The sequence below is a fragment of the Danio aesculapii genome, chromosome 20 (assembly GCF_903798145.1).
Source record: "Danio aesculapii chromosome 20, fDanAes4.1, whole genome shotgun sequence".
Classification (NCBI taxonomy): Eukaryota; Metazoa; Chordata; class Actinopteri; order Cypriniformes; family Danionidae; genus Danio; species Danio aesculapii.
The window spans coordinates 46,860,928-46,878,324 of record NC_079454.1 but is presented as its reverse complement, the minus strand read 5'-3'; the positions used below and the strand labels follow the sequence as shown (position 1 = coordinate 46,878,324).

The 17,397-nt window shown below is 37.6% G+C and overlaps 3 protein-coding genes across 3 annotated transcripts; all 3 read right to left on the bottom strand.

The window, feature by feature from the left end:
* Positions 1-2,867: 2,867 nt before the first annotated feature.
* Positions 2,868-3,854, bottom strand: LOC130247503 (trace amine-associated receptor 13c-like). Its single transcript, XM_056480758.1, has one exon. It carries the CDS (start codon positions 3,852-3,854, stop codon positions 2,868-2,870), a length of 987 nt encoding a protein of 328 aa, XP_056336733.1.
* Positions 3,855-5,969: 2,115 nt separating this feature from the next.
* LOC130213763 (trace amine-associated receptor 13c) lies at positions 5,970-6,995 on the bottom strand. Its single transcript, XM_056445534.1, has one exon. It carries the CDS (start codon positions 6,993-6,995, stop codon positions 5,970-5,972), a length of 1,026 nt encoding a protein of 341 aa, XP_056301509.1.
* Positions 6,996-11,369: 4,374 nt separating this feature from the next.
* Positions 11,370-12,395, bottom strand: LOC130213714 (trace amine-associated receptor 13c-like). Its single transcript, XM_056445474.1, has one exon. It carries the CDS (start codon positions 12,393-12,395, stop codon positions 11,370-11,372), a length of 1,026 nt encoding a protein of 341 aa, XP_056301449.1.
* Positions 12,396-17,397: the final 5,002 nt, after the last annotated feature.

The following is a 17,397-nucleotide window of genomic DNA, read 5'->3' as shown; positions in this document are numbered from 1 at the left end:
GGGGGAAACCAGAGCACCCAGAGGAAACTCACGCGAACGCAGGGACAACATGCAAACTCCACACAGAAACGCCAACTGACCCAGCCAAGGCTCGAACCAGCGACCTTCTTGCTGTGAGGCGACAGCACTACCTACTGCGCCATTGCGTCGCCTACTTAAGTAATACTGAAGTATATTTTAAGTATAGTTCACATAGTAACATCAATGTAGGCTACTAGTACACTGTAAAACCCCAAAATTAAGGTAACTTTTTTGAGAAAACTGATTGCAACAAATCATTTAAGTTCACAAACTAATCCTAATGAGTACTGTGAACTTGATCCATTTGAGTAAAGAAGCAATTTGAGCACAGTAAAACCCAATAAATGAAGAGAACTCAAACCAACTGAGTACTGTAAAACCCAATAAGTTAAGGCAACTCAAACCGTTTGAGGAAACCAATTGCTACATATCATTTGAGTTAAACTAATCTAGATGAGTACTGTGAACTTCCTCTATTTAAGTTGAAGTAATGAGGAATTCAATTAACTTATTACCTTCAAGACTGAGTTCAAAACTCTTTTCAAATGAGTAGAATTAACTTTCAGTCAATTTTGAGTTGACTACACTCATTTCATTTGATAAAGTTGACTGTTGGGTTTTATAGTGTAGTATAGGCCAGTGGTCCCCAAAATGGGGGTCGCTTGGTGATTTCCCTTTATTATAAGTTATTAAGCTATTAGAATTACCATATTTTATCCATAACTTACAGAAGATAAAAATAATATTTATTTGTTACGTAAAATAACATCATGCCAAAAAACAAACAAAAAAAAAACAGCATGTTGCCCCTATAATGTAATATTATGTAAGAAAAATATTTAATAGCCCACTCAGTCAAAGGAGTAAAATCATCTACAAACCAAGTATACTTAGAATATGCAATTATACTTTTAGGTATACTGTAGTCAACATTTGAAATGGATCAAATACTTTCATCAAAGTTGTTTTAAAAATGGGTGACATGGTATCTCGGTGGTTAGCGCTGTCACCTCAAAGCAGGAAGGTCGCTGGTGCGATTCCCGGCTGTGTCAGCTGGCATTTCTGTGTAGAGTTTGAATGTTCTCCCTGTGTTCACGTGGGTTTCCTCTGGGTGCTCTGGTTTCCCCCACAGTCCAAAGACATGCGCTATGAGTGAATTGGGTAAGCTAAATTGGCTGTAGTGTATGTGTATGAATGAGTGTGTATGGATGTTTCCCAGTACTGGGTTGCAGCTGGAAGGGCATCCGCTGTGTAAAACATATGCTGGATAAGTTGGCAGTTCATTCCGCTGTGGCGACTCCTGATGAATAAAGGGACTAAGCCTAAAATTAATGAATGAATGTCATATGACTTTCGAAAAACACCCGGTCTTGTTTAAGTACAATTTTTGACTTTTTGATCCACTTCACTGTTGACTACTGCATGTCAACGACCAAGTATACTGTAGATACATTTGTCAGCAAAAGTCAAATATACTTAAGTGCAATACCTAAAGAACATTACAGAGAAGTACATCAAATGTGTAGAATGTCAGTTACTTTATTTTTCTACTTTAAATAAAGTATACTTACAGTACACTTGAATAAACGTCATAAAAACGAATAAACGTTGAATAAAAGTACATACATAAGCAGACTAAATGTATACTTCTTGTTGTCTAAGTATACGAATAGTGCACTTGAATGAACTTCTTTTTCATAAAGGTCTACATATTATAGTTCAGAGATTCAATTATATGTCAATGTCTTTTTGCATCATGCTAAACATTTCATTCATTCAATTTCCTTCGGCTTAGTCCCTTTATTCATCAGCAGTCGCCACAGCGGAATGAACCGCCAACTGTTCCAGCATGTGTTTTACTCAGCACATGCAAACTCCACACAGAAATGCCAACGGACCCAGAAGGGACTAGAATCAGCAACCTTCTTGCTGTGAGGTGACAGTGAGAACCACTGAGCCATTGTATCGCCCATGCTAAACATGTCATTTAGGCAATAGATTTAAGGATTTAAAGAAGACAATCAAAGCGATTTATATTTAGCATTAATTAATATTTCATATTAACAGTCTTCAGCAAATAAGTTCAACTGGTTTGTTGCTGACAAACACAAAAAAGCAGAAATGCTCACAGGCAACTTGTTAAATTGTTCCATGTTCAGCATAATCCCATGGCCTACCAGGTAATACAGCAAATAAAAAATACACTAAGACAATAGTGCTCAATGTTTTGGTTGCCTTTACCTCGGATTTCCTGGATGACTGAGATACATTTTTCTTTGTCATGTTGGAAATGGCTTTGGCTTGTCTCAAGGCCACTGTGAGGATTCTTATGTACAGAATTAACATCATTATACATGGAGCTTACAGCCACTTAAACAGACCACAACAGCTCCGGTTGTGTCTGAATTTCCCAAGTTCACTGGTACAAGATTACAACAGATGGACACAGTCCATCCTAGACTTACACAGATCAGAGCTTTTCTGATTGTCATTTTCAAATATTATCGTCAATGCAGGAGGCATAAGACAGAAAGTAGTGCATTTGTTTATTGCAAGAGTTGATGAATGACGCGCAGAGCAGGACAGAGTTAATAGAAAATCTTAGTCTTAACTGAGTGGTCGAAAGTACATTTTAGAGAAGTACATTAAAAGAAGACTAAGTATACCTTCTTATTTTTAGTCTAAGTGTAGGAATAGTGCACTTGAATGAACTTCTTTTTCATAAGGGTCTACACATTATACTTTAGAGATTTAGTTTTATGTCAATGTCTTTTTGCACAGTTTGCATCATGTTAAACAATAGATTTAAGGGTCAAAGAAGATAATCAAAACAATTATATTTAATATTAGCAGTCTTCAGCAAATAAGTTCAACTGGTTTGTTGCTGTGTGCAGTATTTCTAGGCTAAGCACAAGTTTCACTGACCTTTTGAACCAGGGATAAGATATTGCGTATATAAAGGGATTGATGCATGAATTAGTGTAAAATAAACATAAAAAAGCAGAGAGGCTAGTAGGAAACTTGTTAAATTGTTCCATATTTAGCATGCTTGCATACCAGGGAATCCAGCAAACTAAATAAATTAAGACAATAGTGCTCAATGTTTTGGTTGCCTTTACTTCTGATTTCCTGGATGACTGAGATGCATTTTTCTTTGTCATGTTGGAAATGGCTTTGGCTTGTCTCAAGGCCACTGTGAGGATTCTTATGTACAGAATTAACATCATAATACATGGAGCAATAAAGGTCACTATTAAGTCAGCAGGACCCCATGAATTGCTGAAAGCCACTGCACATTCCCTTAAACAGACCACAACAGCTCCTGTCGGGTCTAAATTTCTCATATTCAGTGGTACAATATTATAACCGATGGACACAGTCCATCCTAAACCTATGCAGATCAGAGCTTTTCTGATTGTCATTTTGGACATATACAGAAGTGGATTACATACAGCAAAATAACGATCAATAGCCACTAACATGATGTTCATAAGGGAGGCAGAGCCAACAATGGACATAATGATATGAAAGATACGACAGTGTGACTTTCCCATGTAAAAACAGGAGTTGATGCTCCTGATGCTTTCAACCGGCATCAAACAGATTCCCACCAACAGGTCAGAAAAGGCCAGTGAGAGGATGAGGAGGTTGGTTGGTGTGTGAAGCTGCCTGAAAACTGTTATAGAGATGATGACAAGTAGATTTCCACACACAGTCAGAACAGAGATTGCAGATATGTACAAAAACAAAAATACATTGACATAACTCAAATGAAAGTCCAGAGAGCAGCTTGTGTTCCAGTGAGAAAGGCAGTTATGCTCCAGAAATTCCATGGAAAAAGGCTTGACTGCTTTAAAGAGGAAAATCTTAAAGCAGGCTTCACTGCCTGCTTGTTTATATAAGGAAAATGATAGGCGTTGTTTATGGGAGAGGCTAATAATTAACACGTCAACTACTGTTGAGTTCATTTACTCCATATGTAGAGGATTTGCATATTTGCAAACAATTTCACAAGCAAAGCATTGAAAAAAGTGACTTTTTGACAATTTAAAGTTTAAGAAAAACGTATACTTAAAGGCACAGTTCACCTAAAAACTGAAAATTGTCATCATTTACTCACAATTTCTTCTGTGTTTCTTTCTTCTTATTGACAGCCATGTCCATGTGCTTTGGTAGGCCTTTTGTATTTAATATATTGCAATTTTTGCACACAGTATTTGTATAAATACAATGTACACAATAAACCCTATAATACACAGTATATGACAATAAAATAATCTATTCTGAAGAAAGCTGGAAACCTTTGATTTCCATAGCATTTGTTTTTCCTACAATGGACGTCTGTGGTTAAGGGTTTCAGTTTTCTTCAAAATATCTTCATCAGTTTATGATAGAATAATGAAATTCAAAGATTTGAACCTTTTGAGGGTGAAGTAAATATTTAATATATTTACATTTACAACTATTCTTTTAATTTAATGCCTCTCTCTCTCTCTCTCTCTCTCTCTCTCTCTCTCTCTCTCTCTCTCTCTCTATACATATGTATATATATATATATATATATATATATATATATATATATATATATATATATATATATATATATATATATATATATATATATATATATATATATATATATATATATATATAGTTGAAGTCAAATTCATTAGCTCCCCTGTTTTTTTTTATTATATTATTCAAATTATGTTTAACAGAGCAAGGAAATTTTTACAGTACTGTATATCTGATAATATTTTTTCAAGGAAGTATGCAAGTTTACAGTATATGACATACGTTGTAGAAATTCTGTAAATTAAACTGCACACCCCCCCAAAATAATGCTAATCTTTATTTCTTCACTAACCGCATCTGTTTAATGTTCATCATTTTTTATTATTATTATCTTATTTTTTCAGATTTATTTTGTGTTGTCACTTGTCACTTTATGTACACTGGAAGCTTCTGTAGCCAAAACAAATTCCTTGTGTGTGTGAAGCACACTTGGCAATAAAACTGATTCTGATTCTGATTCTGATTCTGATCTTAAGGATAAAAATTGGCTCACTATAAAACAAACATGATTGATATTATTTTATTTAATATTTTTGCATTTATGAGGAAAAAGTTTTGTTAGGGATGTGACACCTCTGCGTTATGGATGTGACAGATGTGAAATTGCCACTTGTGTGACTTTGGTAAATCAAATAAAATTGTTTAAAAACATTGACAGGGACATTTTAAGTATTTCTAAAGTACTGTAAAATACTTGCTTCTAAAAAAAAAAACTTCGATATGGTTTCGGTATTTTGGTGAAAACTTTTTTTTTTCATGGCAAGGTTGACATTTTAATAGAATTGCTCACACAAATAAATAAATAAATAAATAAATAAATATATATATATATATTGCGCTTTCAAGAGATATCAAGAGTTTGCCTTATTTATTTGTTATGCCACAATAATGCAACAATACAATGTTATTAACAAAATAAACAATATAAGTTACTTTAAGAAATAAAAAGAATCAATACAAAGAAAGCATAGAGTCAGAAAACGTTTTAATTAATTTCTTAATTTCATTCTCAGAAACATGTATTCTTTTGTTTGCTATATGTGTCGATCCAGTCATTTTCATATAGAGCAAACAGAAATACGTGACCTGCCAATTCACAAATATTTCTCCCATAAAATTTTAACGATGGAAAAAGTCCTTTGAATGATTTGGATGATTCCTTTGGCTGCTTATAACTTTGACTTATGATAAAGGCCACTCACTGACTGCCTAAGTTTGTGCTATTACAGTATGTAAATTTTCTCTATGTAATAATTTGCATATATTGTAACTGAGTTTCAACATGTTGACATTGTTCAGAATCTGTGCACACAAATCATTGCTAAACAAAATGTACTAATGCAAAACAATTAGCAAAAATTACATTGATGAAATCAAACAGTAAATAAATTGATGTCAGAGGAGTTTGGTTCAAATATTCTCAATGTTACAATGAGGGAAAGGGTTTTTCTAAACCATGGGTAGAAAAGACCATATATGACGGGGTTTAGAGTTGAATTTGTGTAGCCTAACCAACCAAACGCATCAAACAGAGCATATGGGGTGGAAAAGTTAATGTAGGGATCCACCAGAGAGTTAATAAAAAAAGGCAGCCAGCAAAGGATAAAAGCACCCACAACTATACCAAGTGTTTTTGCTGCTTTTCGTTCAGACCGTCGAGGGTTTTTAAACACATTATCATTTTCATTCTGGTTTGCTTCAGTGATTGATCTAATGTGCTTTTTTGCTACTACAAAAATTCGTGCATACAACCCAACCATGACAGAGCAAGGCAAGAAAAAAGTTAGTAATGTGTCTAAAACTGACCACAATGCATTGAAATACAGGGTACATCCTCCCATACAGTACACTGATGCAATATATTCCTCCAGTCCTTCCAAGTTAGCTTTTGAGTACACTACACCATAAGAATAAAACGCAGCCATGCTCCAACTTATCATCACCATGACCCATGCAACAGGTATGGTTATTCTTGTTGGATACTGAAGTGGATAACACACAGCCTGATGTCGATCAATAGCAATAAAAATAAGGTGAAAAATAGACACAGATGTGAGAAACAAGTCAAAACCAGTGTGTAGCAAACAGAAGGTCTCTCCATAGTACCAGCAGCCGTCGACAGAACGGATCATACTGAAAGGCATGACCACCAGTCCAAGCAGCAGGTCCGCCAGAGCCAGAGACATCACCAGGATATTTGTCGGTGTCTGGAGCTGTTTAAAGTGTGCTATAGAAATAATGACCACTGAATTTCCTAGGATGGTCACAGTCATTGCTGACGCCAATATGAGATACACCACAGTCTGAGTGGACACATGATGTGTGCCTTTAAGACAAGAGTTGTTCACTGCAGGAAAACAAAACTGAGTGGGATCGTATTCTTGTGATGATAAATCCATCCTGCCAAACTAGATCTTGCTAGAAATGCTGTTTTATTTTCTCTTGTTGTGCTTTTAAATAGTCTTCTTGCTCTTTTGTGATCCTCCCACAACATACACGAGAGCAAATGACAATCAAGCACTCATTAAAATGAAGAGAGAAAAGGCATTATTTAAATTTTTTGATTTGTCCATCATTTCAGAATTATCCATCTTGGTACATAGAAAAATATAGTTTCAGTAATACTGTGTAAATGAAAGCTATGCAATTTATATAATGGCAAAACTGAAAAAGGTATTAATTACTTAAAAAAACTTGGTAGTGACCACTCAAGAGCAAAGAATAAATCACAGACTACTACACTGTTAATCTTATTACTGCCAATGAGATAAAACATTAGGACTGAAAGGGCATGGACACAGAAATGTTTGCTACTGACCTTATTTCATGCACATTCATGGAGATTTCCTTTAAACATGCCTAAAAAGCACATCTTTAAACATTCATGTATTCTCCTTTTTCTTAGTTTCTGATTCATCAGGGGTAGCCATAGCGGAATGAACCACCAACTACTCTGGCATATGTTTTACTCAGCTGATTCTAGCCGCAACCCAGCACTGTGCTGGGAAACACCTATACACTCTCTTATTCACACACACTCATAAATGGACTGTTGGGGAAACCGGAGCACCCAAAGGAAACCCATGCAAACATGGGAAAACATGCAAACTCCACACAGAAATGCCTCCTGGCCCAGGCGGGACTTGAACTAGTGACCTTCTTGCTGTGAGGCGACAGTGCTAACCAGTCCTGTTCCTGCTTTGTTTACTGCTATGGGTTGTTGCTAGAAGGGATACAACTTTGGTCTGGGAATTAGTTATATTGTTTATTAAATTGTGTTTTATTCAAGTCTTCCCTTACAACCCTAATCATACCCCAACCCTAAACCTACCATTCACATTAACGTAAAAATTCTAATTATTGTTATACAGTGTCCTAAAAATTAAGCTATATTGATGTGTGCATGCTTCGAGCCACAGCTGTATTCATTCTAGATTGTACCCCTGCCATGTGGTCCTTTGTTCATCTGTCACCTTCAATGGACCTCATTACAGAAAGCTAGACCATACTACAAACCCAGCAGTTGGCATGCCCGCCACACCAGGGTCTGCTCGCAACTTGCCTGGCATGCCAGGGGCCGCTCAAAATGGCCACTAGTCCACAGGCTCTTCCCAGGATTGCCACATGCCCAGAAGCACCTCCCAAGATGAGCACCTACCCACAGCTACAGGTACCTCTCACCTGCAATATACTACACAGAATAGTCTGCTCAGACTATGCCTACTTATACCATGGATGCTCATGCCATGGCCTGGTCGTGCCATCTCTAAGATCCTAAGATTTTTTTGGGGGGGACTATAGGGCACAAGCTCCCACAGAAGCAAAGCTTGCTTTAATCCAATGGTTTTAAACTCAATTCCTGGAGATCCACAGCTCTGCGGACTTTAGCTTCAACCACCTCCAACTCACACCTGCTAAATAGTCTCTTGTAGTCTTGAATAACTTTATAAGAAGGATCAGATGTGTTTGATTAGGGTTGGAGCAAACCAGTGCAGAGCTGCGGCCCTCTAGGAATCGAGTTTGAGATTCCTTCCTCCTCAATGCTTTCAAGTGCCAAGGACCAAGCAGTCTACACATATCTGGGCTACACACTGCTCCACTACTTACAATGCTCCAGAGCTCGCTCCAGTCCATGTCTTAGCACTTTCAGTCCATGTCTCAGAACTCCAGTCCATGTCTCAGCTCTAGAGCCCACTCCAGTCCATGTCTCAGCTCTAGAGCCCACTCCAGTCTATGTCTCAGCTCTAGAGCCCACTTCAGTTCATGTCTCAGCCTTCCAGTTCATGTCTCAGCTCTAGAGCCTACCCCAGTCCATGTCTCTGCTCCACCATGGTTTCCTTGCCACACAAGAGTTTTCTCACTCCAGGGCCTGCTCACACCATGCCTGTTCAAGATGGCCGTCAGTCCTCACCCTCTTCCCAGGACAATCCAATAGTATGTGGATGCAGCCTTTATGATGCAAGCTGAGCTTGCACTCAATGGAGTAAGTGACGTCACTGTGAGGTATGGGGTTAGTTGTGGGCATTTAAAAGCATTGCATGAAGCTTAGATTGCACCCGCACCAGGTCTGCCCCCAGACCCCTCTTGGACAACCACCTGCCCAGAGCTTCATTAAGCCACAGCCACCCTTGCAAGTTTCCCCTAAAGATTTTTTGGGGCACTACAAGACATGGACATAGGACTTTGCATATGCAGAGCTTGGTTAAACCCTTACCTCATTAATACTGTCAAGTGGCAAAGACAACGCGGACATCTGTCAGCTCCACTACTTGTAATTCTCTAGAGACCCCTCCAGTCCATCTCTCAGCTCCACCATGGCCTTCTGATGCTTGGTGGTTTCCTGCTCTTGCAGTATTGCCCATGCCAGCTTTATGGATGGAGAATACAACCGGATTCTGCAGGAGCTAAGAAAGGATCATAAGTAAGGAGCTCTACTGGCACTCCTATTAGCTGTCGCTCAAGAAAGTTGCTCTTCATTTGCATAAAGTTGAAGGATTCTCAATTTTGTCGCGTTGCTCTACATACTCACCTTGTTGCCAAGAGTCACTGTCACTCGCATAGCCGTAGGTTGCCGGAAGTCACTCACTCTTCATTGAAATGAAGTCACCTGTTGCTTTGCCGCTGCGAGTCGCTAGTAGTGTGAATGTAGCTTTAGTCATAGTTCCCAATGTAAATTCCTGTCACCTTATCCCCATTGTTTGATATATATAACCCCCATGTTGCCATTATTCCCGGTCTACCATTGTTAGTGTAATCCCTCTGTTGGTAAATTAGTTTCATTTTCAACTTTACAAACATCAATTTGAGACTGCACTTTAACGGATATTACACAATTTGGGAGACAACTAATTTGCCCTGTTTAGTAAATTTGGCCCTTTAGTTCAGCAACACAACAGAACATCGATTTGTCTATGCATCTTTTTGTCATGAGGTTCAAAAGAATGATAAGGGATTCAATATCTGCTGAACATAAATGGAATGGAATGGAATCCCTGCTTGCTATATGTCAGTGATGCTTGTCATTACGCTTTATCATCAATAGCAGCTCACTTCCATGAATTAGTCAATTGTGTTCCCATTAGAAATAAACCTGAGTTTGAATGAATTGTACCCTAGACCAGAGGTTCCCAAACTCTTCAGCCGGTGACCCCCACAATAACATTGCTAGTGACTTGCGACCCTCAATATTCTCTGAGGTGGTTTTAAATATATAAATCTTGCACACAACGGCGCACACATTCTAATAGACACAAGTCTTTCATGGTTTAATTTTGAAGAATGCCCCTCAGAGACCATCCTCCATGTTTAGTTGTGGCCTGTATTTATTTTTAATATATGTGAGTGCTGTAAAGGTGTCAGAAAGTTTAACCTGGTGCCATAAAATCAATGTGCTGCATCTGACAATACTGCTGTGTCTGTAATATAACGTAATCACTACAGGGGTCGCATGGCTTTTTATTTGCATGTTGGTTTTTAATGTTTATTGTTAACATGTAAACAATGTTACTATTAACTAATAATTTGTTCTTCAGTAGATTATGGATAAAATATGGTAATTCTATTAAATGTCATTTTTGGAAATCGCCAAGCGACCCCTCCCCCCCTTCCCTCCTGCAACCCGCACTTTTGTAACCACTGCCCTAAACCATACTGTTTGTTTGGACTTGAATATCGTTTGGGGCCGTGCATTTAAGTATAGAAGAAAAAAGTGATTACATTTATACAAATGAACCAAACCTTGGCATCAAATTAACCCAGCAAATGTGCAGCAAAAAAGTGCTAGAATGAAGGCCCCTTTATACGTACAAATGCGCTGAATTAATAAATCCTGACTGAATAATTGTGCCCAAAACTTCACACACACTATCATTTTTAGTTTTAAATATCTTTAGCATCGCATCAGAATTAAGTCTCAATTAATCTGCATTTAATTTAGTAACAAATATGCAAGAGAATTAATGTATATAATCACAATCACGTCTGTTTCTCCATATATGTTGTCTCTCATGCACCAAAGGATTTTAGCATCACAATACAATACCATAAATGACATACACAACACATGAAGGTGTGCATAACACATTCAGTAATACACATTCAGTAATAATAAAATGGGTTTGAGTTTTAAATAGAGCACTGTTTTTGATCTTTGGCAAAAATATCAAAATGTTTGCACATATAAAACATCCACTCATAGATAGTTATTTATTTAACTCTCAATAAGTGTATAATTATTAACAGTTATCCTATGTGTGGATAGGACTAAAATAAAATCACACAGTGAAAATATTGAGATCAGATGAGTTTGGTTCAAATATCCTTCTTGTTATAATAAGAGAAAGAGTTTTTCTAAACCATGGGTAAAAAAAGCCATAAATTATGGGGTTCATGGTTGAGTTAATGTAGCCTAACCAGACAAAAGCTTCAAACAGAGCAACTGGTGTGGAAAAGTTGATGTAGGGATCCATCAGAGAGTTAATAAAAAAGGGCAACCAGCACATAATAAAAGCACCCACAACTATACCAAGAGTTTTTGCTGCTTTTTGCTCAGATCGTCGAGAACTTTTAAATGTCCCATCATTTTCATTCTGGTTTGCCTCATTGATTATTCTAGCATGCTTTTTTGCAACTACAAAAATTCTAGCATACAATCCAATCATGACAGAACAAGGCAAAAAAAAAGTTATTAATGTGTCTAAAACTGACCACAATGCATTGAAATACAGAGTGCAACCTCCAATACAGTACATTGATTGAATATATTCATCCATTCCTTCCATGTTAGCTTTTGAGTATACTAAACCATAAGAATATAACGCAGCCATGCTCCAACTTATCATCACCATGACCCATGCAACAGGTATGGTTATTATTGTTGGATATCGAAGCGGAAAACACACAGCCTGATGTCGATCAATAGCAATAAATATAAGATGAAAAATAGACACAGATGTGAGGAACAAGTCAAAACTTGAGTGAAGCATACAGAAGGTTTCTCCATAGTACCAGCAGCCATCGACAGAACGAATCATACTGAAAGGCATGACCACCAGTCCAAGCAGCAGGTCCGCCAGAGCCAGAGACATCACCAGGATATTTGTTGGTGTCTGGAGCTGTTTAAAGTGTGCTATAGAAATAATGACCACTGAGTTTCCTAGAATGGTCACAGTCATTGCTGACACCAATATGAGATACACCACAGTCTGAGTGGACACATGATGTGTGCCTTTAAGGCAAGAGTTGTTCACTGCAGGAAAACAAAACTGAGTGGGATCGTATTCTTGTGATGATAAATCCATCCTGCCAAACTAGAACTATTCTAACAATCTAGTCTACCTGGCCTTTTAAATACTCTTCTTGCTCCTTTATGATCCTCCCCCTTCATGCTTGGGAGCAAATGACAATCAAACATTAAAATTGACTCATTAAAATTAAGAGGATTTTTATTTTTATTTCCATGGTTTACCATTACTCAATAATTATCCACCTCGGAACTTTTAAAAATGTAGTAATAAGAAAATTATGTAAATAATGATGGGATGCTATTAATCTCATGGCTTTTCATGAATGGTGTGAAAACCACTTGATGATCATTGTGAATGACCTTATTATATGTGCATCTAAAGAGTTAATTTGCGAAATAAATCAAAATATTTCCATTTTAGTCAGTCACTACAAATTGTCATGACCAATCAACGAAGTTTCTACGAATATGGGCCAATTAAACTTTTACTTCCTTACTGCCCTCGGGAATGAGGTGGCATGTAGGTTTGGGGCATTCCCCAGATGGAGCCTCCACCTGGTGGCATTGCTCCCTATTCCACCAAGGTGTACAGATTTCTGGCTAAATGCCAGATCTTGTACTGCTGCAGGTCTGTTTGCACGTCATTGCTATTTTACAGGACATTAAATTCAGTGTGAAACGGATGTTAGTGAGACTGTTATTTTAGTTTGTTAATGTACTTCCAACTGAAGTGGAACACTGAGTCGGGGCTTTCTTTTTTTGCACATCATTCCCTGGTAGCAAACTAAAGGTAAGAGAGGCATGGTTAAGAATATTGTGGCTGAAGTCGTCTAACTGACGCTAGGGTTGTCGCGATACCATTAATTATTTTACGATACTATACCAGCCGAAGTATCTTGATACCGAGTAGTATTGCGATACTGTAATCCATAACTTAAATTATAAAGAAAATTGTCAGAAATACTATATTTTATGTTATAATAGGCATACTTGAATGTAATTCATAATTCCCTTAAGGCCAAAAAGTATTATTTGCACCGCACTTCACCTAAAATGTATTCATTCTCTTTGTTTATTTTGTAGATAACTGACCAACAAAAAATACATCAAAATAAAGATGCAAATTATACCAAATGAAATTTGTTACAAAAAAGCATTTTTCCAACATGATTAGGCTATATGAAGTGGTCACAAATTATTTCAATGTTTTCTGTTGTTATTTTGGGTTTTTCATCTATTTTTTTTTAAGTATTATCAGGTAACAATTCAAAGTAATTTAAATTTCACATTGTGAGTCGTTCTTTTAAAGAGATTGCTGCAGTTGTAGCTACTAAATCATATTGACAGGAACAGAATTGAACAGATTCAGATGTGCATTCAAACTGAAGCGTTAGTAACATGCAATATAAACGTGCTACCATAAAAGGCACGAATTCTACACAGTTTTGCAACCCTAAATGGCTCCACAGACTATTAAAATAAAATAGTCTATTGTTGCACAAACGTGAGCATTTTAGTGACTTTTCCACATGCAACATTATATATTGTAGATAAACAAATAATGACTATACTGCCGTTTACAAACCGTTTTTGGAGCCATAGCATCGCGATACTACCATAGTACCGGTAAACCGTACAACCCTAACTGACGCCAAGAACTGCCATCGCACAATCTGCACACAGCTAATTCACTTCACCTTACTGGCCATAAAAAATAATGCGCACTCCCTGGTGCCCACATAAGTGGTCCAGGAATACAACCTCTGGACCATACACAGAACTTTATATGTTCTGAGAAGCTCTTCGTCTATTTTGGAGGTCAGCAGAAGGAATGTGCCATTTACAATCAGAAATTGGCATATTGGACAGTAGATACTATTGTCTTGGTGTATCTAGCCATACTTCCTGGGATTGAGGGCTCAATCAACATGGAGTGTACTGGGCATTAATGCACTTTGCCTCTCTAAAAGACATCAGTACAGCTGTGGGCTGGGCGACACGTACAGTAACACATTCAGAAAGATTCTAAAGTCTCGGAGAGGGGTCAATTTCCTTTCGTGTACCAGCTAACATTTGGTAATCAGGGAGAAAATTGGTGGGTATCATGCTTGCAGTACCATTCTCCCTTACCTGAAATTTGTAACCTTTTTTGCTCCTCCAGTTCCCCCAGCTGCTGAACCCTATGGGGATCATCCAGTTCCCCCAGCATCTGACTTGGCGGCGGAGTGACATACTTGGCCAAGTAAGTGCAATGTAGACCCATTTGGTCAGCCCTCATACTGGGGATCAGTGCTCCATATGCATGATTCCCTACTCAACAATCCGATAGGTGTATTTTCTCCATGTTAAATATTTTCTCCTCTGAGTAAACCTGTTTCCCTTGGCAGTTCACATGTCCTTAGTTCCTTTGTACACTATATTGCTGAAAGTCTTGTGACACCCTTCCAATCACTTGCTTCTGCAATCTTTTGTGAAAGAATGGGTTCCTCTTAGGAGTTTAGTGATCGCTTTATCGGGATGGGTTACCCCTTGTGCAACAAGTCCATTCATGAAATTTCTACTGTTAGAGGTATTTTAACAAAGTGGAGGTAATTGGGAACTCTGTCTGTTAATCAGATGGTGGTTGCCGGGAGAATAGGACTTGTCTGAGTGCATGTAAAGTTTGATGGTGGGGTTGTTTTTTAGGGGTTGGGTGTGGTCACCTTAGGTCAGGGGGCACCAAGCCTACACGAAACAACTAGCGCTGTCAAAAACCAACAGTGTTATCAGGTTGCGTTGGCTTGTGTCTAGTTTGGTCTCGACCAAAAAGCTGCACAGAAACACACTAAATGGATGGCAATTATCTGAAAACAGAGCGTGCATTTGGTGATTCAAGCTGGCTTGCTTGGTTTGGGACTTGTAGAGCTGCGCATCGATGGATTTGCTCTTCAGTGTTTGGACTTTCAGCAGTGAAAATTAAACCACACTGAACTGAGCTAAACTGAACTTCAACTCTGAAAACTGGACTGACACTGTTTCAATTTACTAGAACTTCTACGTTGAGCTGCTTTGACACAATCTACATTGTAAAAGCGCTGTAGAAATAAAGATGAATTAAATGAAGACCAAGTCTTGTAAACGTCTTCTATAAACTGCATGTTGACTTAGACTAGTACTTAAACATGAACACAAAATCCTCACTACAAAAATGGTTTTTAATTAGGTTATTTCATTAGAAAACATGTAAACGTGCTTGATCATCAAACTGCCAATGGCAGGGTGGGCAGAGCAAATTTGACGCTCCTTCCAGGTGTGGCAAACTTTATAGCTTGTGTAAATATAATTCTAGCAATGGTAAGACAACCATGCTAAATTGGTAGTGTATGTGACATTACTCTGTTCCCTGGCTGCCAGTTTCTCCATAGCTGGTTAGACGGAAGCGAACTATTAATTTGATTATTTTGTTCTTATTCAACAAATTAAATATTACAAAAAAAGGAAGCCCTAGAAATAGAAATATCTGACAATCGTTCATATCACTGTTTACATTACACTTGAGTTACTGAGGCAGTGACTAACGCATTTGTATAACATTCCAAAAAGTTTCATTATCAGCTTCACCATGGAAAAAAAAATGTTTTCATGTTGGCTGGACCCAATCGGTCGGAATGTTTAAGCAAACAAAACTGTTTGGCCTGATTGTGGCTTTTGTCTTTCATGAGATCTGTTGCTGCTGGTGACAGTATGCTTTACTTTTGCACTACAACTATTTGTTAATATTGGATTGTTAGTGAATCGTGCAGTATTCAGTGTGGTGACTGTGGATTTATTTTGCACTAAAATTAGTCAGTGCTAATGTTGTATTATTAGTGAAATGAACCGAGTTGATTTTGCAGAAAAATTAGTCAATGCTAATGTTGCAATATTGATGCATGTCTATGTCTGACAGCATTTGTATATATTATTTTCTGCAAATAAATTGAAAAATGTGGCTAGTTGAAAAGCATTTGGGGCGTCACGGTGGCTCATGGTTAGCACTGTCGCCTTACAGCAAGAAGGTTGCTGGTTCGAGCCACGGCTGGGTCCGGTTCTGGTTTCAATTTCAAAAATTGCCCTAAATTACTTATCTGTGCTGTTATTCTATTACACCCAACTTATCCTCAACTCTGCTTTTTACTTTAATTGTGTTGGTTTATGGATGCCGTTAGTTTACCTTCACACTATCATTAACACTTTTACGGGATTGTGGTAATTATAGTAAGTCTTGCCCTTAGTTTTACTTTTGAAGCTGCAACAGTGAATGGAACTTGTGCATTTTTCATAAATGTAATGCAGTGAACGTGACGAAAGCCAATTTCTCTTGAATATTACTGGAAATAACCTCTGCTTGCTGTGTGCCAGTGAAGCTTATCTTTTTGCCTTATCATCAATAGCGGCTCACTTCTGTGATTTTGTAGGAATTATGTTATGTCTTTTTTCATTTTCATCCTTTTATAACCTGTTTTAACACATTTTAATGTGTTTTTATCTGTTTTTTTTATCACTTCTATTATTTGTTTTTATTTTCTTATACTTGTCTCTTTTATTCCTGTTGATGTAAAGCACTTTGAATTGCCACTGTGTATGAAATGTGCTATATAAACAAACCTTGCCTTGCTATGCCCACCACCACCCAGTTAATGTATTCTTGGGTATAGTCCACAGTGTGCTTTAACCTTCCTGTCGTGTTCGGGTAAAATCTTAACGATTTACAACTTAAAACACTCATAAATACTGTGTTTTACATCTGATTGCCTGATGCCTTATGATATCCTCCACACTTTGCACTTGAACAAATAAAAGTGATGGTCAACTCTTTCATTGAATTTTAAGTGTTTTAATCAACCTTGTTACACTTGTGGTGTTCCCGGTCAAAAGTGACCGCCATAGGAAATGAATAGGTATTCAGACTATATTCACCCATCAGACTGTACGAATTTATACTCCTCTCTGGGTCTGGCAGGAGCACTTTTAGCTTAGCATGAATTATTTTATTGGATTAGACTATTAGCATCTCGCTCAAAAATGACCAAAGTAAA